At 39.2% G+C, this 24,118-nt stretch overlaps 1 protein-coding gene across 1 annotated transcript in view; it reads right to left on the bottom strand.

Annotated features, from left to right (window-relative positions):
* Positions 1-24,118, bottom strand: part of PDE4B (phosphodiesterase 4B) — a 376,836-nt gene that overhangs the window by 9,742 nt on the left and 342,976 nt on the right. Inside the window, 5 exon segments of the mRNA XM_032494515.1 lie at positions 666-680; positions 682-831; positions 971-1,069; positions 2,326-2,504; positions 8,074-8,167. Of these exon segments, the coding sequence (XP_032350406.1) occupies positions 666-680; positions 682-831; positions 971-1,069; positions 2,326-2,504; positions 8,074-8,167 (537 nt within the window).

Here is a 24,118-nt window from a genome sequence, read left to right as displayed (position 1 = left end):
GCACATTTTGGAAATGCCTGACCCCCACTCCATCTGTCCAGGAAGAGCATGGCCTGCTGGGCACGCTGGCCTGCTTATACTGACATACACAAATGCATTAATTTGTGAGGGAAGTGGTCACAGCCACCTTCTAGCTGTGTGTCTAACAAGATGGAATGCTGTCTCTCTTTGCTTCAACATTATTAATTCCTCAGTTTTAGATTTTTCAGTTACTTTTCCTTCAACCCATAGAATCAGTTTTATGAATTCTTAGGAGAATAAGCCTATGGATGCTTATTCTTAATAAAACTGTATAGAACATTCTATATTACATTTCTGTGCTATCCCTCACGGTGCCTGGGATGGCACAGGCAGTTCAGATTAGCACCTATTAATAGTAGATTTCAAATGAAAGATAATGCACCCTGTTAACTGCTTGATGATTAAACAAATTTTCAGTTGTAAGAAAGGTAAAGGGAAGGTTACTCTGCTATTAGAAAGCAAAGTAAGTAGAATTGTCATTCATTTTTATTAGGAACCTAATTGATACATGCTATACGTAATAAAGAACCAGTTCAAGTACATGCATGCAGTCACCTAATTACATTATTTCTGTAACTATGTCGCATGTGTGGCACTTATCAAAGAGGATGAGCGGGTATGCAAAATGGATCGTAACTACTCACATCTAATGCTGGCGTAGGAAAGGAGAACGTGGGTTGACTGGGCGACGTCAGCAGCATGCAGGCTGTTATGATACGCCACGTCAGGATGGTAATGGTCCTCCAGAGTCATCATGTAGGTGACGAATGTGTCGGATGAGATTTTAAATGTCTTTAGGAGGTCTCTTTCCTATGCAGCAGAATGGAGTAGAAAATAAGTCAGAGGATGTCCAAAAATGAAGAGAAGCCAAGTAAACTGGGATGGAAAAAAAAAAAAAACCATAAAGAGCATTCAGCTGGAAAACCGACACATGCTCCTGCTCACTCACCTGGAATATGGCGTACATGATGCACGTGAGGGGCCTATTGTGTGAGTAGCCAGCCACGTTGAAGATGTTAAGGCCCCATTTGTTCAGGTCTTCCAGCTCCTATCGTCAAAATTAGAGAAATTTAGAAATAAGGAGAGGTTTGTTCGCATACCTCATTATTTTTATTTATTTTTGGCACAGTGGCTGGCCAAGTCTTTAGAGCATCTATTTAGAGTATTCTGATTGCATGAACATTTGAAAATGGAATGGTCTGGGAAGCTGGGTATCTTCTCCATGCTAGTTACAAGTTTCTGTATCTTTTTTTCAGAAAAGGGAGAATGTGTCTCTACTGATAAATTTGGTTGCTGATCTACAATCTTTTTGCCATACGTCAGTCAGTCCTCAAACAATGCTGCTTCCAGAAGGAGGTGCAGGAGATTAGAGAGCACTCTAGATCTACTTCCCTGTCTCTTTCCTTCTCTGTTCACTGGCCCATCACTAACAGCTAGAACCTCACAGAAACTCCTCTGCCCTTTGGATGTTATCACTAAGAGCCACATCAAGGAGACTTAGCTGCTCAGAAGGTGCATAAGTCAACCCTCATTTACTGTAGAAGGTCACGAAGATGCCAGTCACATATGATATCCTAGAGCTTCTGCGCACAGATAGACCTGGAAAAAATAGCATTCCATCCTGTGTTGTGGGATTATTCCAAGATTATCTGATTAAAGGAGCAATTTATTCCATTATTAATTATTGCCCAGTGTAAGGGATCCAGGCTCTCCTCAGAGGCTCAGGCCTAATGTGGATCCACCTCACTCTGGTGACATCTTCCAGAAGCCCTCGCTGCATGTTCATTTGCTCTCACTCCATTTCTCACAAGGCTGAGAGGACCTCAGCGGTCACCCTGCACAACCTCCCAGAGCAGGTATGAGGGGGCCTTTCTGGCCCTTCCTCTACTACTAGGGTTCGGGCTCAAGTCAGTGCTGTCAGTTTCTCTCACTTCTCCACCAGCTCTGCTGATCAGAGCAGGTTTCCTCCTTGGTCCTTGGTGTACAGTCCCTGAAATGTCCTCTGGGATAATTCAGTCCTGCCTCCTGGCCTCTCCTTGGATTCTCCCAATGTGTGCTCAACAGGATTCTGCATTCATGAGTTAGTGAACCCAACTCAGAATTAAAAAAAACGGTCCTTTGGTATAGAAAAACAGTCTTTAACTAGGTGTCCAGCAATGGACAAAGAGGCTACGTCAGCCTCCTCATCATACAATGTAATAATCAAGCAAAAGTGATCACTCCTATTTTCTGGTAGGAAATAAAAACGGACATCTGCCTTCTGCAAGGCAGAGCTCCACGCACACCCCACCAGCGCGTACGCACCTTGGCCAGGTGATCTTCATTTTCCGTGTTGACTCCGAAGCGGGAGATGCTTGTGTTATTTAAGCTCGAACTATGCATCAGTTTTTTCACTCCACTTATCTGTGTCATGAGCTGTTGCTTTTTCTTTTTCTCCCGGTCTTTCTGGGTGGGAGATGGAATCTCCACGTCATTCTGCTTGTCTGCAACAACAAAAATACAGGTTTTTCAGCCCATGTGTGCCAACGAGAACCCACTGCAATATTCAAAACAACTCCCAACGGTCAGTAATGGATGCTGCATCTTATGAAGGGCTGCCATGGCATTATCTCCCTTGATCTCCAGCATCATCCCAGTGATACGTGATTTTATCCAGAGGAGCTAAATAACCTGGCCAAGCAGTGACAGAGGTAGAACTCAATCCCAGGTCTTCTGTTTGCAGGGTGATTTCAGAGAATCACGCTTACACATTTTCAGGGTGAGGCATCAATATTTATATGTAGATTTCTTATGAAAAGCAAATAACTTGTATGTTTATATAACAGAAAAGGTTCATGTAGCCAAGCCCAGGTTAATATAAACAGGCTTTATGTTCTGCTCATTTTATTATATTTGTATTTATTTATTTTAATGCAAATTTGAAAGACCCCTATAATTTTAGCTGGGTTCAGTTTAGATGAGTGGTATATATGTTAGAGAAAAAACTGGTGTATAACCTTCAAATGATTACTTTAAAGCCTTGGTTATTACCCTTTGAGGTTTAGAGGAAGACTAATTTCAGTTTTATGTCATGCTTTGTGTCTATGAATTTTTCTAATAAATAATAATAACAATGCCTCTCGTTTGGAACAGGTATGACATTTATTGAAATGTTTATGCTTATTAAATATTTATACTCATCTCATTTAATCTTTTAAAAAATTCTGCTACAACAAGGTAATAGGAGAGCTAGGATTAGTGAGGAAAACACGTCCACCTGCTCGTAGACGCTCTTTCTTCCATATCATGCTATTAAAAATAGCAGCAATCAAATATTCTATTTCACTTCCCAGGGGGATGGATGGCTCCTGAGTACTTCCGGAAAATGCCCTGACTCTTTCCAGCCACAGGGATGCCTGTGAGTGCACTGAGCTGGTGATTTATTAACTTGCTTAACAGTTACTTCACTGAACTAAGTAACACCTTGTGTCTGAAAGAGTTAACGCAGCTTTCCAAAGTTCCAGGTTTACATCTTTACTTGTTTCAGTGAAAATTCGTCCAAAGACAACTTCTCCATTTGAAAATGACATGTTTCCAGATGGCCTGCTGAGATCGAGATGATTTGCTTTCAATTCTCGCAGATGATAGTCACATGTTCTCCCTAGAGACCTACACCCGCTCACAGGGCCCTGTGGACGACTCAGCAGAGCAAAGCCAGCACAGGGAGGCAGAAACAGCCGTCATGGGCCCTCGACACCTGGCTGCAGGGCTGGAGCACGGGTTTTCCCTCTCTCCCTCGCACCTCAGTGCTGTTTCTAGGTGCCCCCAAGCTCCTAGACTCACCAACCTATGACTCCGGCTGAGGGAGGAGTTTTAGTGGTCATCCCAATTAGTTTAGGGCTTTCCAACCTGGTTCAGCATCAGAAGCACCCAGGGAACTTTTAAAAAATACAGATTTATGAGCCCCACCCAGTCCCACTGAATCAGTATTTTTAAAAAAGCTTCCCAAGTGACTTTGACGATCAGAGCCAGGTTTGGGAACCAATAATAATCCCACACTCTCACTTTTCAGATGAAGTCAGCAACTTGCCCAAGCTCAAAGGGCAATTTAGTCAACAGATATTTATCTTGCAATTACTTTTGTTCCAGACACAGTGATTTAATAGCATAGAACCTAGGTCTTAAGGTTTCTGTTAAAAAAATCTCTTTCTGGTCTCACAATCTCTGGCATAAAAACTACATAGCACATTATTTTTGAAATTACTTTTCTCCCTGTTACTTCACTCCTAATAATTACTACTTTTGCTAAAATAAAAGGCCACAGCAGCCCCTGCCTTTCCTGACCATCATTCTTCACCATTCTTCATGCCTGGTTAAAGAGGCTGTTAGATTCTCCAGTGCCAATGCAGATATGAAAATCTCTAGTGGGACTAGCAGCCTTTTTTCCCTGTGTTTAATTAAAGATTCTGTACAATAATGAGTAATTGAGCTGAACCACTACTGTGTCTGGAACGTTACAACAAAGAAGAAAGCCATTATTCACAGAGTGCGCCATTTGGACATTAATGGGTGTTCCCCTATGCAGGCACTGGAACAACTGATGGGTTTCCCTATTCTGAATTTCCACCGTTAAATGCTTAGCCAGCGCCATGTGGAAATAACCTGAAACACACACTCAAAGAATCACAATAAACACTTTGTGAATTTACACTTACAGAATGGTCAGACTACAATGGGGAAACAGTGGAACAGCACAAAATAAATAAATCAATAAATAAACAGATGCTAAAAGTAGTCATGTCCAAACTGTGTTAATGGTATAATTTGAGGTGCTTTTCTTGCTCAATCTAAGCATTTAATTATGCGAAATTCCTAAGTTCTTTTCCTTGTGCCTTGAAAATTCTATGTTCTAGCTTTTGAGATGGTAAGTAGGGGAGTCAAAAAGATGACTTTTCTCTGTTTATAAAAAATTAACTACATTGTAATATCACATCTAAGTATCTTGCTTTTGGTCTATGCTCCTTCCCCCTAGGTCCTCTACGTCCTCCTGTCCCAGCGTCCTGGAGCATCACAAAGTGCCTGCCTGCACTGATAGTGTCTTGCCTGCTTTTCAGCTTGTCCGTCTGGACACCATCCTTTTAGATAGAAACAATACAAGTTTCACAGATCTCTGCAGTAAGGGATTCCCCTCCTCTCTGGGTGACGCATTGTAACCTTCAGTGACTCTTATTAAGTTACTGCTCTTCCAGTGTAACTTGAATCACTAAGGTCTTCTCATTTTGTGCTCTCAGAGACCGCTGCTGTGCCTCAGCAAGAGACCGTTATATTACTGGGAACTGTTAATAAACATATTTTATTTTTAAGTCCAACAAGCCTGTTTCCTAAAGACTTTTCTCCAAAATAATCCATCTATTACTTAAATGCCATTAAATGAGATTTTCTTCTATATATTCTGACAGCCTAACAACCTTCTTTCCTAGTTAAGGAAGTGATGGGTATTTGGATCTAGGAGTCGAGAGAGTGAAGACTTAGTTCCGGGTCGGGAACGTAGTAGCCAAGTACTGTTGGTCAAGTTACTTTGCCCTTCTGGGCCTCGGTTTTCTTTCCTGGAAAACGAGGGAATTGGGTGAGGCTATTAAGGTCTCTCTCAGATCTGACATTTTGTGCAAAAGGCTTCATGGTCTCCAGGAATTTGCACTATGCCCACAAGACAGGACGAAGCGTTCCACGTTCTGTTATTTGCAGTTTGGAAACAAGCTTTGTTTGTTTATTTGTTTGCTTTTTAAGTAAGCCTGTGGGCCATTCCAAAGAATCCGGGTTGCCAGGTGGGTCTCAGCAGGACTGCTAAACTCCATCCATATCAGAGTCATAGGAAGTTAGAGCTGGAGGGCACGGGGTGTCATCTACCCCAGGGCTCCCATTTTACAGTTGAGGGAGCTGATGAATCTTGTGTTTATAAAATGCATTTTTTTTCCTGCTTTGATTTTCTCCAGAATATTTAAAATTGTAACCTGTTTCTCTGGTCTGTGTGATCTGGTCTACCCTGCACGTGAGCACGCGTGTGCATGCAAACATACACATACACATGCACTCACACTCACACTCACACACACCACCCTCCTGATGCTCAGTCTGTAAGGATTGAGATTTAACAACCTTCCTCAAACAACTTGTTCTTGATGCTTTAATTTTTTTTTGAATAATGAGAAGCCAAATGATTGGTTTTCCTCAAGAGAGGAAAATGCCTACATGCAGATGGACTATTGAAGAGTTGACATTCACTATTCTTGGGATGCAAAGTGTAGAGACTAAGAACTCATCTTTATTATCTCACCAGCTTTCTCATTTGATAGGCTTTCATGATTAAGAAAAAGAGTAATTGGTACCCTAAAATATTCTCATTGTCCTTGGCAAGCAGATCATGAAAGAGGCTACAGCGACAAGAAACGCTTAGGTGCAACCTTGGATGATGAAGGGCTCGGGGACCTCACGCAGCTGTACTCTGGTGGTCAGAATCTCTTTGGAGAAGACAGAAAAGCCCTGGTATTCGAAAATGCAATGTTTACGAAGACAAAGTCAAAAAGGAGTTCTTGCACTTACTGATTTTCTTCCTCTCTCCCACCATCATTAACCTGAAAAAATGTCCCGAAAGCAGTCCCCATCTTATGAAAAATAATTGGGTGTTGCACAGAGCAGAGTATGTCTAAAATAAACAGGAGAAGATGCCTGTCTTCACAGAAATAAAGGGGAAATAATGGAGAAGAAAAAGCACCAGTTACAATTCTTTCTGTTCAATTAGATTCTGGCTACCTCTCAGAGCTAGGATATAGGAAAAACACCTTCTCTTTGTTCTCTGGCAAAGATTGTGGCAACTGACACTGGAGAAAACCGCTAACACTCACATACTGGGAACAGCTGGAAAGGCATTTGCCAATCATGCCGATGCCCACTGACCAGAGAGTAGTGAGGTGAGCTTTGCACTAGGCTGATCTAAGATTAATCTCCTGATAGCAGAACCTGCCTTTGGTATTAGAGAAATATAGTTGATTTTTAAAAATAAAACCAGAAGAGGTATGTGTTTCCATAAGACACTGAGCAAGTACCCACTGATGTAAGGATATGTAGCAATGCCAAAAAAGAGGGAGGTGTAATGTTCAGCTGTCAGAATGGGTCATTTCCCTGGAAAAGGGAGTTCTGTTAAAAAAGCCTAATTCAGCAGTAATTGAAAGTCAACAGAGTCAGAATCAAAATGCTACCCATTCTCTTTGCAGTACAAATTTGCAGATTCTGCAGACCTTATTAAAGAAAAATACACAGCAGAATGGCTTTAGACATGAGATCAGAAATCCCTAATAATCAAACAGGATGCATGACAGTAGCTAAGAGGCACTGATGCAAATCTTTCCTGTCAGGGTCATGTGTTATACACCAGCAATGTGAAAACAGGGGATAATAGATAAAGTATTAACTTGGGAAGATAACGGTACTGTTTGCAGAAGGCCAGCTCTTTCAGAGATGTGAAGATTCTCTTTCCCCCATTTATCTTTAAGAAATAACTTAGCAAAGCAACAATCAAATTATTTCCAAGCTTATTCTCATGGGTCAAATCACTATAGAGTTACTCTGCAACCATATCTCTCACAAACCACCTAAGAGGAAACCTTTTGCTCAAAGCTCTGTTATTGGAAGAACTGAAAGAATACCGTGTCAGGGGGGGCCAATGGAGCTGTCCCTAAGGTTTGGGTGATTGGAACCCCCCACCCCCTCCCCTTCCAAAGTCTTGGCAGAGATGGAAGTGGGTAAGTAGATAAGGAGTGACCTGAAGTCTATATAAATTCAATTAGCCCATAATAACCTCTTGTCTTTGATGGGTATTTGCATTCATTTTTCAAACAACACCTTCCTGCTTATTTTTTGCACTTTAAAGAACGTCCTTCGTTCTTATTTTAAATGGATTTGTTTTCCTGTGACTTAACCCCGTTTCAAACTCACATAAGAATGCTCCTGACGGGTTGCAGAGATTAATACTGAAAAATCTCAGTTATGGACCAGGTTTCCCAATGAATGCCTTACCTAAGAAAGTATTTGAGATGTATTCAGACACCTGGTTCCCTGATCGGCTCATTTCTGAGAGATGTGTCAGCTCCCGGTTCAGCATTCTTTTGAACTGTTTGTGAAGAACAAAAATGTATTAACTACCTAAAGAGCAGCAAAAATTACGACTTTATACATTTCCAACTTTACTGTCTAAGAACCAAGAGACTGAGCAGATACCATTCGATAAATGATACGTTTCTACAAAATACAATACTCCCCCAATGTGAAATTGTTCCAATGTCACCTTAGAAAAAAAGGTTTTCTTAAGATTTCTTGGAATTAACATCTGACTTCTTTTGAAGATGCAAACATAGAAAAAGGAATTTTAATTGAGGTCAAGATAATTTCACTTGAAAATGTAACTATATTTAAAATACATTTACCAGAAATTAACTCTAAAATATAATGTGAGCTAATCATCTACACAGTAAAACGCGATTAAATGTGAAAAGTTTAAGGGAAAACAAAAGAAAAGAAGAAGCATCTGTTAAAAATAGAGTTGCATAAAATGAACAGGATTAAAATACAGCACAGTCTATTTAAATACAATGTAATAGAACATGACCTTATTTCACAATAAGCAGCCTCAGTGGGCTAAGTGATAAAACAATTAAGTCATTACAGAGGTTTTCTATTTCACAGAAAACATACAGATGTTTCACATTCTATCAAAGACACATAACAGCATCAAATTAACCCACCTTGATGTAACCCCAAGATACAGATAACAAATAGTTTGCCTCGGGCATTTTGGAATATGCTCCTTGCCACAATCCACAAATCCCTTTGAAAGAATTCACAGTTCTGAGAGAGCAGTCCCTACTCCCGAAAGGACCGGGAAAGCCTTGCAGATTCAGTGGTAAAATAATAAAAATTTAGGAAAGACAAAGCCTCCAAAACTTAGGGAATCTCCTAATCCAGACAAAACCCATCTTCACACTCCATTCTTGCAAGAAGCCTGTGCTCCCTGCTTCTTTCCTGGCAGAGAGAGTAAAATGCAATCGGGAATTGCACGAAGGAGCAAGAGCCTGTCCAAATGTATTCAGCTGGCCGGTTTGCAGCACTTATGAATTATGAATAGTCCTGATGGCCGGAGGGGTTTCCACTCTCTGTTAGTCCTGCTCAGCTGAACTCTTGCAAGGAAGGAGCAATTCTTTCCTTAGGGGTTGCCAGACTGGGAAACACAGCCATCTTTTAAAAAGGAGAAGATTAAAATGGAGGAAGCCCTATGAATATTTAAGGCACTCCGAAGTCGGTACCCTCCCCCCTTTCATCTAGGTGTTCTTAACCCTCTCTCCACTGCCGAGACCAGGGCTCTGCGGAGGCAGCCTCCGCACGGAGCTCAGCCACTCTACGGGTTTCAAAGTGATGGTGTCTTTGATTAATTGACTTTTTGAACATTAAAAAAAAAAGGAAAAAGTTAAAACTGTGGCTGTTTTCAAACTAGGCTTTCAGTACACACGAATACATTTTTAAGCTAGCTTTTGGGACGATTTTGTCACCTCAACGGAGTGCCGGTGCACAGAGTCTTCTTTCACAGTGAAATGAATGGGTAAAGAATTAACGGATTTCATTTAAAAAGTATTTCTTATGCAGAATGCAATTTCCTGCCCTTCATCAGCTCATTAATATGCACATTAGATTGCATCTGACAAATGAATTAAACACATTTAACCTTTCCATCGAGGATCTGGAGTGTGTTTTCTAATACAAGCTATCGTTTGCTGCATGAATGGAGAATTATTCGGGGTTATGAATGACTGCTGTCTTGGTATTTCACTGTTACATCTTCTAATCCATGTTAGAAATACCTAAGAGTTAAATTAATTTTTACTTTGCTTTAGCAATCTGGAGCACGCTGAGGAAGCCTTTCCTTTCCTGTAGTCTCTTCCCTCTCTCTCTCACACACCATACCCCTTTTCAGCTTTAGAAACATCACATGCAAGAAGAAAGTCTAAGACTAGAGCCCTGCAGTGGGACTCCCTACCCAGGATCATCCCACTGCCTTCCTTCTCCCTCCTCTGTTACCCGACCCCTGGACTCCGAGGAGTTCCTGTACAGCATGTTAAAAAAATAGCAAAGCACCATGGCAACAAGCCCCCGCACGCAATTGGCTCTCTTTCCTGTGAGGCATTCCCCTTTCAAATGAGCGTCCTGCGCAGACAATGGCTTCACTTCAAGCATCCAGGCTCCCTTCATGCCACTGCCTGTGCCCAGGAGACCAGGCCTCTTGAGGTGAAGCCTGTGCACAGTCAGTAGTGCCACCCCCTGGCTTGCTGCTCTCTGTGTTGTCCTCAAAGAGGCACAATCACCCTCTTTCTGGGGAACCCTGCTTGTGTGTGTGTGTGTGTGTCTTCCCATGATACAGTATGTTAGTAACAGTCACCAGAAACCTCTGAATTAATCATCTCAGCTAGTATGCTTTACTTACTGAACCTCTCTGCAATTTGAACTCCAGGTGAATTGCGTAACTTCTAAGTTATTTATTTTTTAAGACATAACTGCTCAGTCCTAATAGCCTCTCATTTTCCGTTCTCAAATGACAGGCACTTATACTAAAGACTTAGAATAGCTGAAAAAGGCAGGTTTCTATGCTCTGATTGATCTGCTGAATTTTGGCAAAGAAGCACACTTTACTTGGAGCATTGCAAAAAATATCTTGTAAAAAGCATAGAGACGGATGATTTCTTTAATTACGTCTCTGCACTAGATTTCGCCAAATGTAGCATTCAAGCAGTCACCTTCATTTTGGTTCCGCTGGTTTTTTTTGAAATGCTTAGGAAGATTTTGGAGTCCATCAGGCTTGTACTAGTTTGAATTTTATCTCATATATTTGATACATATATACTGAACACCTAAAATGTGCTAGGCAAAGCATTGAGGATATAGCAGTTTAAAAAAACCCAAACAAACAAAAAACGTTTTTCATTGCTTTTAACCAGCTTTCATCCTAGTAGAAACAGACGTATTAGGGCATGGTAGTTAACCACAACAGTTAACCGTCTGGAGAGGGTGGGGCCAACTCTTTATTAGCCACATTGGCCCCTCAGCTCAAAATACAGGACCGGTATGTATACAATCATAAAAGACTCAGAGAGGAACGACCTTCCTTCTCACTTTCTTACTGTCACCTCCCATGGCCACAGGACCCTGTTGGTACACATTGTCAATCAGTCCCAACATGGGAGCAGGGAGGTGGCTCTAAACTATAGGGCTGAGAATAAACCAAACTCCATCTTTTCTGCATAGTTCACAGCAGGGCCGGTGTACTCCTGTAAGTAATGAATAGGGGGAAAACCACCCCCCTCCTTCTCCCGCCTAAATTAGTTTTCCTCTGACCCTTTTGCGAAGGGCGTGACAGGGCCACCAAAAACCAAAGTCATCTTAATGCAACCATAAAACACACAACACGATGAAGTACGCAAATGGAGGTCACTCAGTGTGAGAAACTGACCCAGTCCTTTAAATGTTGCTTAGCAACAAACTTTGGTTTTCCTCCTCCGCAAGGGAGGGTGCAACCACACTGACTAAGGCAATCATTGCTCTCATCAAAAAGCACGTATGAAGGGCCCACTTATAGTGGGCTCTGTACAAACTAAGGAAGGCAGACATGGCCTTCGAGGAGAAGACAGTGGGTATCTTTTACATTCTAGTAATGCAGAGTCCAATTAGTAAGATTAGTACTGGCCTATGTGATGAGACACATCAAAGAATGGAGTAGCTATGACTCGTGTTTGAGGTTAAGTCTGGGGAGAGAGTTGGGAGCTTGGCTTAGTGGGGTTTTCGATGTCTGATTCCCATGTGGGAGTTGTTTCTTTTGAGCCAGAGGCAGCCACAATGGAGCAGACGAATCTAGAATTTCAGTCTCAGCTCTTGATAACAGATAACAGTCTGGTGAAGTCACCTTAGCTCTCACATATAAAATGAGAGCCATGCATGATTTTGGGATCTCAGCCTCTCAGCCCACACCTGTCAAGATTCTATGACATATTCTGTGGCAGCCTCCTACAGTCTGGACACATTATTTACCAGCAACCAAAATTTCCCAGAAGACAAAACTCTCTTAACACTACTGAGAAAAACAACCCAAATCGGAAATGCTTCAGTCCCTAAGAGTAAGTCATCAACAAAGGAAGACAAGTATTTATCATCCTTCCAGCTTTATATTCTAAGACCCTTGGAGTCTCTCTGTCTACTCATCAAGCTGGGTGTTCAGTCCAGATAAGAATATAAAACAGCTCCTGAGGGAAACTGTGGCCCAAGGAGTTACAGGATAGAAAGGGAATAGACAGCATTTACTTTATCAAATGCTGGAGAGAAATCCACAAACAGGAGCACGCTATTTCAAAGGTAAATGCGTCTCTACAACCCAAGGCACACAGATCCTATTTTTCTGTTAAGAATCTGTCTTCACAAGAAAACCCTGTTAGAGCTTACCCAGAAATAATGTCCCCAGGGGAAATGGCCAAAGCCCCTTTTCAACACAGACAAGCAAGGTTTGTGAATGAACTCTTAGTAATACAAATTCCTCCAATGCTTCCTTAAGCTTAAGCCCAACACTAGGTTCGCAAACACTGCCAGCAGTTGCAGTTACTTTTGTGAAAAGGGAAAAAGATACCATTCTCTGTTCAAATGATTTGATATTGTTTGCCTGGAATGTATCTTCTCTATAAAATCATATGTGATTTTTTTTTTGAATAGGCTACCTTTAATAGTGGGAAGTTATTTAAAAATCTATAGAATAGCAAAAGCTGAAATTCAGGTACACTTGACAGAAACATTACGTTTTATGGCTGCAATTTTTCTTTAGCATCAATGCTACAGATGGGGACTATTTTCTTCTGAGCCAGTTTCTTCTGACGTGATAGAACACTTCATCGTTTTTCTATATTTCTCATCAGAGGACTAGTTGGAGCTCGGTGCAAAGAGTCACAGGCAAGCTAGAAAAGGAGTTCTTCGTCAAATGAATCACACAGGAGGGCTGGACTAGAATGATGTCAGAAATTCATCCCGGTTCTAAAACTTGGTGATTCTATGGTTCTAAGAATAAAACCATGCAGAAGAAGAATATAAGGGGCTAGGGTCAAGCAAGCACACGAAAGAGCTACTTTTAAGAGTAATCTGGGTTGTGAGTGGGTGACCTGGAAATTACTTACAAGTGAATCTTTAGTGATCAAAATATTCTTCAGCCTATGGAAGACTACATAAAGCAGGCACTTTCCTCTCATTGATGATAACCTTATGATGAAGTCAGTAGTGAAAACCGTGTGGATAAAAAAAAAAAAAGGTGTCCTGGAGAGGAAGAGAGCCCCAGTAGTCACCCTTGTGGGTGGCCGTCTGCGCAGGAGCCCATCCGTGAGACAGGCGCCTTATTGTGTGAGATCTTCCTGTTTTTGCAGAATGAAACAACTACCGAAGTCATTAAAGTCACAATGACTTTATTAGGGGCTAAATTTTGACTCATATTTTACACTTTGTTAGTCATAACTTAAGAAGAATTCCTGGGCATCAGGAGAGTGAAGGGGCTGAAAAGTCTTCCTGAAAGCACAGAACGCTAGTGGTGGTAGAAGGCAGTTGAAATTGCCGTGGCCCAATGTAGTTAGAAATGGAAGTTAAGGAGAGCTCGTCTCTGTCCCCGTCCTGGCACTGACCAGCTGTGCGGTCTTGGGTGAGTTAAATTCACTTCCTGATGCCCAGTTTCTGTAGCTGTCACATGGCTAATTTCTCAGGTTCCTTCTGATTTTAGAAATTTGCTTCTTCCATAGCCCTAATTCTACATGAGAAGTAATGAAGATTCAAAGAAGTGAAGGACTCGAATTCCTAAACACCTCCAATTTCCTTTGAAAAATCTCATTTCAACGACAGCAACGATAACAACAGGAATCTACCGTCCTTTCTCTAAAACCCTTTGCCAAACTCCCGAGTCTCACAGTTCTTAACGTTTCAGATTATCTGACAACATGCATCTCAGTTCTTGCCTCCTTTGTCTTTCCCTATGAACTCCATCGTTCGTTTGAAATTCAGTGTCCAATTTCTTTAATGACATGTTTGTCTTTCTTGAGAGGCAAATGCAATTGAACTGAGTGAATTGGTAACGGGGTTAAGGAAGGAACAGCAATGCCACTGCCCATTAGGATCTACTTAACTAGAGACCACACAGTCCCAGGACGGGCCAGTCTAGCAGACAGGTTCTGTCGTGTTCACATCTGGAGCTCCAGGGAATATGATCATTCTAACTGTCCATGTGCCAAGTCAGAAAGAAACCCATCTAAAGACATTAGAGTGGAGTGATTCTCTTCTTAATCGTCCAGTGATGTAATAATCCATAATAAATATGAATGGAAAAACAAGCATAAATATCTCCACCATAATTCCGTGACAAATATTGGCATTTATGATGAAGCTAAAATAGGGCAAATTCCCCTTGCTGGTTAGAGAATAAGTATCTGCTCAAGTGACATTTTAAAAGTCAAGGCAGGGACTTTAGTCCCCACGGGTGCTTTCACACAGAGAACTAAAAAAACAATCAGAAGAATTTGAATATAAGTTTGAATGGAACTACTCTACAACTTGAGACTAGGTCTTGAACAGCTCTCAAAATTATTCATTGTTTTTTCTTACCTATCTATCTAGACTCTTTACTGCTGTCTGTTTTTCTCAGAATTTCTGAAAACTTTTCAAGAGAAGATATGGCATACATTATTGGGATGCTAAAAAAAAATGACTTTTCCTAGACCCAAAATAATCCCCATAAAAATATTTAAGAGAAATTTCTCATGACCTAACGTTCCCCTAACTCTGAGAGTTGCTGCAGTGACACCATTAAAAAGACAAAAGACACTGTAACTATTTATACCCAAAGACTTATATGTTCACTATGCATTTTTTTGTCTAAGTATAGTTGATTTACAATGTTTCAGGTGTACAGCAAAATGATTCAGTTATATATACGTATATATACATACGTACATATTCTTTTCCAGATTCTTTTCCCTTGTTGGTTACTACAAGATATTGAATATAGGTCCCTGTGCTATACAGTGAGTCCTTGTTCTTTATCTATTTTATATACAGTAGTGTGTATCTATTAAGCCCAAATTCCTAAATTCACTGTACATTTTTAACTATATATACACATATGTATATATATATATAAACCATGGTTTATAAATACCATGTGTGAACATATATGTTTTCATATATGTAGAGTTGCTAGATTTAGTAAATAAAAATTTGGGACACCAGTTAAATTTAAATTTCAGATAACCAACAAATGTTTCTTTTTATTACAAATATATCCTACATATTCCATCTCTCAAATATCCCTTAAAGAGATTAGATATCAGAGTCATACATTCAACACGTGTCAGGTTTCGAGGTATTGCATATTTTTGGATAATTTAAAATATTCAAACCTGTTCTTTTTGACAGAAGTCTTTCCTTCTGGTGAGAAACATGATAAGATCTGTAACTGCTCCATTTTATGTACTTCACAATTTCATTTTATGTACTTGACCTTTCTCTTTTAATTTGGTTGTGAACAGTGATAGTTAAAAAAAAAAAAGGTATTTTGGCAGATTTAGGGTGCTGGCCTGATAATTAAAATAGCAGAGGCTTTTTTTCTAAGAGGACAAAAATCATTGTAGCAACTGAGAAAAATTGAGGACTCAGGGTACACTATTTACTTACTCTTGTTGTTTTTCCACGTAAGCCTTCTACAACTTTTTCGTACGTCCTGGCGAATATTTAACCTCAAGTTTCTAAAGCCAGTTCTAAGGCCATGGGACAGTAATGTGATTCCATGACAACTTTCTTTTGAACTGTTTCTCGCCAGAGGTTCTACAACTTGTTATATTTTTTAAATTAGATAGATCAGACCCATGAACCACCTAGTCTTGTGCCCTCTCCCGGCTAGCCAAAAACAAGACCTATGCTTCAAGGCCTTCCTATTTAACTTAAAAACCATACTGCAGAACAGGGAAATCACCCCACAAACATTCTACTTTCTTTTCATAATCCCATAAGTATTGGTCATAATTTTCTTTAAGAACTAATTTTCACTTTTATCCTATAACAGCTCCTGGGTTGTTAAAAGTCCTGCACTAAATATTGCCTTATTAAAATTTCCAATATTTTTGCAGCCATAAAAATCTACCATAACTTATTTTTGAGATTACTATAATACCCCATTAAACACAACATGTGGCATATATTGTGTTTAATATTAACTATATTGATTTCAGCTAGCAGCATTCACATACCCCTTGAAAGAAAAGACAATGGGATGCTTCAGAACCTGCCGTGGGAATCATTGCCACAGGATTAGCAGAGTCCCAGGGCTGGGACAGCCCCCTGGTCTGGAAATTTTCAAGATCAGCTCTAGGGACTATCAAATAAATGAACAAATGAAAAATCCTGGGCTATACAGAAATATCATTTTCTTCCCTGAATGAATATATATAGTATCTGTCTTGGTATTTTGGTAATCTCCATGCTAGATTATGTACTTCCAAATTGAGAAGAATCAGCCACAGGTTAGAGGTTTGGACATATTTTTAAACCATAAAGGATGAATACAGTAATCTTTTGTTATTTTATCCTGAAAAAGATAGTTATACTTGTTTTGCATTTTTTTCCTATTATTAGCTACCATAATTTCGAAGAGATGGATAGATGCTTTGCACAACAATGCACCCCAAGATGTATATATTTGTTGGGTTCATGAAAGGCTTGTAAAAGTCGTTTCAGAGTTGGATGCATAGGTCACACATGAAATAGAGGGGGTTCTGATTACAGGTTGGCCATACCAGGGGAGTCTGGCAGCATAAAGAAGACTCTAACAGCAGACCCCTCGTCGTAATAGCATGACATAGGATCAGCTGAGAATCCAACTGAGTCTGGAAATAAAATCCCATGTTGTAACTTAGACTGAGAAACTTGGCAAGTTGTTGAGTTTCTTGGAAACTAAGTTCTTCCATTTTAAAATAGGAAGGTGAGAAACAATATATGTACAGTGGCTGGCAAGGAGGATTTGTAGTTAAAACAGTTTTGTCTCTGAGTTTTAAATGAATCAGGGCTCAGGGTAACTTTTTTGCTTGTTTTGCATCTGGGTGGAGGTTTCAGTTGACTCTTCGGCACCTAAACTCTTCTTTTCATTGTTGACAGTAGCTTATATAATTAACTGCAGAGTTCCCATGACATGCTGCTGCAGGTGGGATGCAGTGCCATGTCATATAGATTACATGACACATGAGTTGCTCATGGAAGTTCTGGCTCGCTGGTTGACATTTAGATTATTCACCAGTCTAAGGAGCGTAAACCAGAATTGCCAGAAAGATAGATGAAGCCTGTCAGATGAATCCATAACTCAAAATGACCTTGTGTTAAAGTCATACCTTTAAAAAGTTGATTTGGAGATGTCCAGCTGTTTCAAATCTATCCTTTCGTGACTTAGCTCATTGCCTTAGATTAAGAGATTTTAGATTCTTCATGTATTAGCCAGAAGCCATGAATGGCCACAGAATGCCTGATACAGGGATAACTGCACTGAGTACACAGTTGCACAGAGCTCCTCAGTTCAGGTCAATCCAGCAGCACATCTGAATTAATTGAATATGTGGCTGGTGGAGGGATGAGAGAAATACCAGCAATATGTCAGGAACAAAAAAAATACAACCAAACAAGGGCATAATGACTAAGCTGCTATGCTCCAGACACAATAGAGATGGAACATGGCTGAGTTTTAGACACAATGTGTGTTCATAACTATGCTCCCAGCTGAGTGTGCAGTAGCTATGATCAGTCTCTTGGGAGCTTAGATTTTTGTCCAAGAAAAAGGTAAGCCGAATATCCCAATGTCAAACCAAACAATATAAATGTGCTTCATATTTCTGCTCACAAGGAAAGAGCATTTGTCCCCAAGATTTTGTTCTCTGTTATCTGACTGAACTTGGGAGAAGACTCGGGAGTAAGATTTTGCTGCTTCTGAGTATATGAAGAGTCACTGTGAACCAGATGGGGATTTCTCATTCAAGCTAACAATGAGGAAAACTAGAATTAGTCATGGGAAGCACCTCCCGGCAGCACGGTACAGTGCAACAGGAAACGGGATTCCTGGGTCCTAACAGGTTTGCCACTAACAATACAGTTGGCTCTCAACAAATTAGATTAACTTTCTGAGCCTTCACGTAATTGATCTAACGAATATTTATTTGAATGCCTCCCATGTGCCTCGAGCTATTCTAAATGCTGGAACTACAATAATGAACAAGGTAGACACAATTCATGCCACCAATAACCTTAGAGTCTAAGGGAGGAGATGAGTGAAAACCAAGTTCTACACACACACACACCCCCACACACACAAATCACAAATTGACAGTAAATTGTAAAACAAATAAGCTACTGAGTTAGGATAATTAGAGAAGGCCCCTCCAAGGAGACAACATCTAAGCTGAGGTCTGAAAAACAGTAAGGAGGTTTGGTTGAGCTCTGGCTTTAAAATTCTATGATTATATGTTTTGTTAGCAAATCATATAAGAATATAATAAATTACCCTATGGGTTTCCCTTTCATTTTTATTTTTAAATCATTTGACTTTGAAGCAAACAGAACGAATTTGCTTCTAAGCATCACTATTTAGTGGCCGAAGGGCTTGGACAAATCAGCTATTTCTCGTGCACTGAGGTTTCACGTTGAAAATGGAGATATAGTAATACATTTCTGTCGGTGAGCATCGGACGAGATAACATAGCTGAGAGTGCTGCGTAAGCAGAAAAGGGCTCTTCAGGTATGTTTCCTTACCATGCTTCCTTGGATCTGGCAACACAAAAATAACAAACAGCTATACACTTAAAGAGAGTGGCCCTTTATGTAATGCTCCATCCTGGTACCGCTGGGAGCTCAGAGAGCAAATAAACTGTAAGTGAAGAAATGGGCCTTAAAAATCTCTACACTGCCCCATAATTAATGTTCCCTCAGGCAGAACCAGAGTTCTTGGGAAAATGCAGCCCTGGATCATGTAGTTAAATTTGAAAAGCAATGTTCAAAAAAGAAAAATCTCTCCTGAATGATTCTTTAAGACTAGCTCCTCCTCCTTTATTACCTTTATGGAAAAAAGCTCATTTTTCACCCATCTTAACCCAGTATATTTATCTTACTTAAAACAAAAAGAGAGAATCCATCCTTGCCTGGGGGTTTATGTTTTTATCTGTCTACTTTTGGCAAGGTTCTCCTATTTTAGGATTTATTCAGGACCCCGAAGAGTCTTTCTTGAAAAGCAATTTATGATCTTTCTCAGTTTGAAAATTTTACTATGCCGGACATACAACACAGCATTCAACAGTGACCTTACCTTTATGTTTTCAACACACAAAAGAAGAATATTAGTAAAAAAAAAAAAAAAAAAAGTATTTTTAAGTAATGCGAGCAAAATAAAATGAGTTCTCTGAAATTAACTTGTACTGATTTAAAAATACTTCAAAAATAATACCAGTAAATCTTGAGGTATTATCTGGGAAGGTCCAGTGCAATTGGTAAGATAGATGCAAATAAATGTTGTGCAATTAGATTCTGAGTGTGTTAAAATGCAGCAGGGAAAAATTCAGTGTCAGCTCATCCTGTTAAGAAGACAAATAATGTACTGGACCTAGCCAAGAAAAACATACCATCATGTTTATTGCATCAATAAACGTGGATCTCGCTTAATCATTCTGACTCAAATACAGAATGGAGGCAGCAGGATCAATCACAATGGACAGGGGCTGAGGCAGGGGTGGCACTGTGCCCTTTCATCTTGGTGGATGGTTAGCATTTGGCTGGTTAAACCGACCCTCCTAGGCTACCTGGAGCAGGAGTTGGAGTCCATTTCATTAGTCACCTGTCAGAAGGTCCCTAGCTTTTCACAATCAAATAGGTGTGCAAAAGGATACTGGAAATGCACACTACTACTAGAGAGTCTAAGAATGTTCCATGAATTTAAAGTTTTTGAAAATGTAAAAAAGTTTCCATCTTTAATATCATGCTGTGCCCACCAGTGAGGTCATTACCCGTCCTAGCATTGCTGAAAACCAGGATAAGCTATCAAAACTCCCCATGTCAATAGATTTCCTAAGTAAAACTGCACAAAGCTTTTCCAAATAAAATAAACCCCAAATCAACTATCACCAACTGACAAAAGCCTTCATTTGCCTTTTACTCCCCTCCTGATAAACAGAAATAGAGCTACGTCTCCTTGACAATTTTTAGCCCCACTACTGTAAACAAGCATGGAGTTTCAATACTTCAAAACAGAATTTCAGGACTCAGGAGCTTGCAGTCTGGAGCAGACACAAATAAAGCCCCAGATAATGAAAATGTTAGCTGTAATATTAACCAATAAGAGAACTAAAATAGTCGTCTATGAAAATCAGATCCAAGTCAGAGTAACCAAGGCAAGGTTTCAAAAGAAGAAAATCAAGAAGTCCAGCACACCAGGGGTATGTTCAGAGTGCAGGATCTGATGATGTATTTGAGCCAAAGGGAAGTTCTCTAGGCAATAAAATACCAAGAGAGGCATAAAACCTACATTACTTCATTCTTAAATTATCATAAAACTCTTCCTTCTAGTCTTAAGCTGTGTTTTCTATAGATCTTCTGATATCAAGGGTGGAGAGGAAGTTGGAAGTCCGCTTTGGGCAATCAACAGGAACCACTAAAATTTTAGTCTGTTTCTTTTAACTGTGTTCTTTTCTTATACCTAAATGATTATCCTGGCTATTAAATAATCTCTCCCCACCACCCCCAGTGGAATCTCCTTTTATATATTTTAGCTTTTAAATTCAAGTCTTCTATATCTTATTACAATGGCCCCCAAACTTAGCTTTCTTATCCACCCAAGAGTTAGAAATTTTCTTCTCATTTCTTAGAATATATGCTAAGAAATTTTCTCTCGCTTTGTCCTACTTAATAAAATAAATAATGATTAGAAATGGGTAAATACCAAAAGAGGTACAGTTAGACTGTCAAGTCTATTTAGTTATGGAATAATTTCCCTTAATATACATTATCCAGTAGTTACTGACTGAGGATATGTTTCAAGACCCTCAGTGGATACTGGAACCCAAGACAGTACCAAACTCTGTATATACTATGTTTTTTGCTATACATTCATACCTCAGATAAACTTTTTAATTTACAAATTAGGCACAGTAAGAAATTAACAAAAATAACTAATAATAAAATAGATTGATAATAACAACATACTGTAATAAAAGTTATGTGAATGCGGTCTCTCCTCTCAAAATATCTTGTACAAATTTAATGCCTTTTTCACCTCAATTAAGCACGTATCACACACTGTGGCCATAACTTTTGCAACTTGAGATGTGACAGCAAAACTGGCACAAATTTGTGTTTTCTGTTTCACTATTTCATGGACAGAAAATTCGTTCTTAGCATAGATCTTAGCGACCTCAGCATACAATGTTTTTCTTTTCTTATTAAGTCGAGAACTTTCACCTTCTCACCTCAAGGAAGCACTTTACGACTTTGCTTTGGCATACCCCGAACTGCCAACAACACTTGTGCTTTGGGGCCATTATTACGTGAAATAAGGGTCATTTGAACACAAGCACTGCAATGCCAGGACAGCTGATCTGATAAACGAACTGGCTACTAAATGAGTAATGGGTGGGACACGCTGGACAAAGGAGTCAATCACGTGCCTCCCTGCCAGGTGAAGCAGGAGGGTGTGTGATTTCACCACACTACCCAGAACAGCATGCAATTTAAAACTTATAAATTGTTTATTTCTGGAATTTTCCATTTAATATTTTTGAACTGCAGTTGACCACGGATTACTGAAACGGTGGAAAATGAAACTGTAGATAAGGGGGGGGCCTGCTATATAACAAGATGATCAATTCTCCCCAAACCATTTCCCCTTTATTCTTTCCTGCATCTTTTCATTTTAAGTAATTAGATTAATAGTTCAGAATTCATCAATGTTTTACAGCAAAATATTTGCAGCATCTGCTTAGCTCTGACATCTACAAACACTAAAACTCATCTAAAGCTACCTAAACACACCAAAATGTGTCTCTATTTGCTATAAATGAGGTTTATTTGATTTAAAATGTTTATAAGGCATTAATTATATCGATTTTGTTTCTAAATATGTAGCTGCCAACATTGTTGAACCCAACTGCACCAAGATGTTGGTGACACAGCTCAAGAACCAAAAAATCATATTTGAGCTGTGAGAGCCTTGTATAATCTGGGCCACTGGACAGAAACATGCTGGGATGCAGAGATAGGGTCAACCTGAGATCACTGTCTTCTTTTCAGCTCCCTAAACTAATGGCTCTGCTAAGTAGCAGAGAGAATTGAAAAAATGACTTTTTTTCATCAGCTGATAAAACTCTCCAATTTATCATCTTCAGTTTCAGAGAGAGGAAAAGAAGAAATAGAAGTTGAGGGCAGCTATACTAATCACAGGGTTTTTACTACCTAAACTTTGGCATTGGGATCAAGGAGAGAGCAAATAAGTATCGAAAGCCTTAAAAACGCTGCCCTTTAATCTATTAATTCCATTGGTGGGACTCTAACCTAAGAAAAGAACGAAGAAAGAGGATATGATGTTGACTGGAAAAGGTGGAAATAAATTATCTGTAGGGTCTCATTTCAATTCCTTAAGAATGAAAATGTTAATCTGGGTTCCTTTGTACAATGAGATTTTTTTTCTGATAATATGTGTCTGTACATATATAATATATTTAACTATATATATGTGTAAATTCAAAAATTGAAAGAGCAAAAAGCAAAGAGAAGAAAAACGAAGCAACCCATGCCATGGGCATGTAAAGTAATTCACTCCAACTATTTTCCCCTAGATTTTGATCACAGAATTTTCAGGAATACTGAATTAGTTCTCTTTACTTGAAATGATTAAGACATGGATAGTTTTTACTCAAAAAAGGTAATGAGAAGAACAAACAGAAGGTTAAAAAAACTACTGGGAGTATGAGATTTGCAAATACTAACTACTATATGTAAAATAGATAAACAATGAGTTTCCTCTGTACAGCACAGGGAACTATATTCAATGTCTTGTAGTAACATATAATGACAAAGAACAGGAAAAGGAATATATGTATGTACATGTATGAATACAATATTATGCTGTACATCAGAAATGGACACAACATTATAAACTGACTATACGTCAATAAAAAAGACATAACTTAAAAAAAAAAGTCAATGCAGACTAAAGAGAGAGTATCCCATGTCTTTACGCTGAATCAGCTTTTCGCTGAAAATGAAGAGCAAACTGGATTTTAGTAACTTAGTCTTCCACTAATTAACCTTATGACTCTGGAGAAGTCGTGTCATAATGAAATTACTTTTCATCTAGACTGGGTTTTATATTTCACAAAGATCTTTGGAATATTTAGATATTGAATCCTCAGCTTTTATAATTCTCATCTATAAAATGAAATTTTCAAATAGATAATACCTTCGGCTCCCTTTTGGGTTTAAAGTTCTAGAATTTTGTCCAACGCAACCATGTACGTCTATACCTAGAGGGAATATATTTAGATCTTTTTGGGTTTGGTTTATCAACTTTCAGCATCCATACTGACCAAAGACATTAAATAGTTGCTAAATTAAGACTCCACTTTGCCCTGATTATCACACACAGCCTACGTGGTTGACTTGGAAAGAGATTTTTATTTAATGATAATTTCTCTTCTCATTGTTTTCTTTCCAAAATAACTATTTAAAATTTATCTTTTCAGGTAACAAATCCCAAAATCCTCTTGTCCTAAATCTAAATTTTAAAAATTGGTTTACCTCCCGGTATCCGTACTCAAATTTCATTTTTATAATTGAAGGTTACAGCATTAGACACGATGCTGTTAGCAAAGAGTGAAGAGAACTTGGCCCTTTAAAGTTTTTAATGATCATTTTTAAGATAACCATATTTCGAATAGCGAAAAAAAGAGGGATGATAAAGAGAGATGATATTGAGCCACGAAAATGA

The sequence above is a fragment of the Camelus ferus genome, chromosome 13 (assembly GCF_009834535.1).
Source record: "Camelus ferus isolate YT-003-E chromosome 13, BCGSAC_Cfer_1.0, whole genome shotgun sequence".
Taxonomy (NCBI): Eukaryota; Metazoa; Chordata; class Mammalia; order Artiodactyla; family Camelidae; genus Camelus; species Camelus ferus.
Note: the sequence above shows the minus strand (reverse complement) of the source record. Positions and strands in the feature narration are given on the sequence as shown.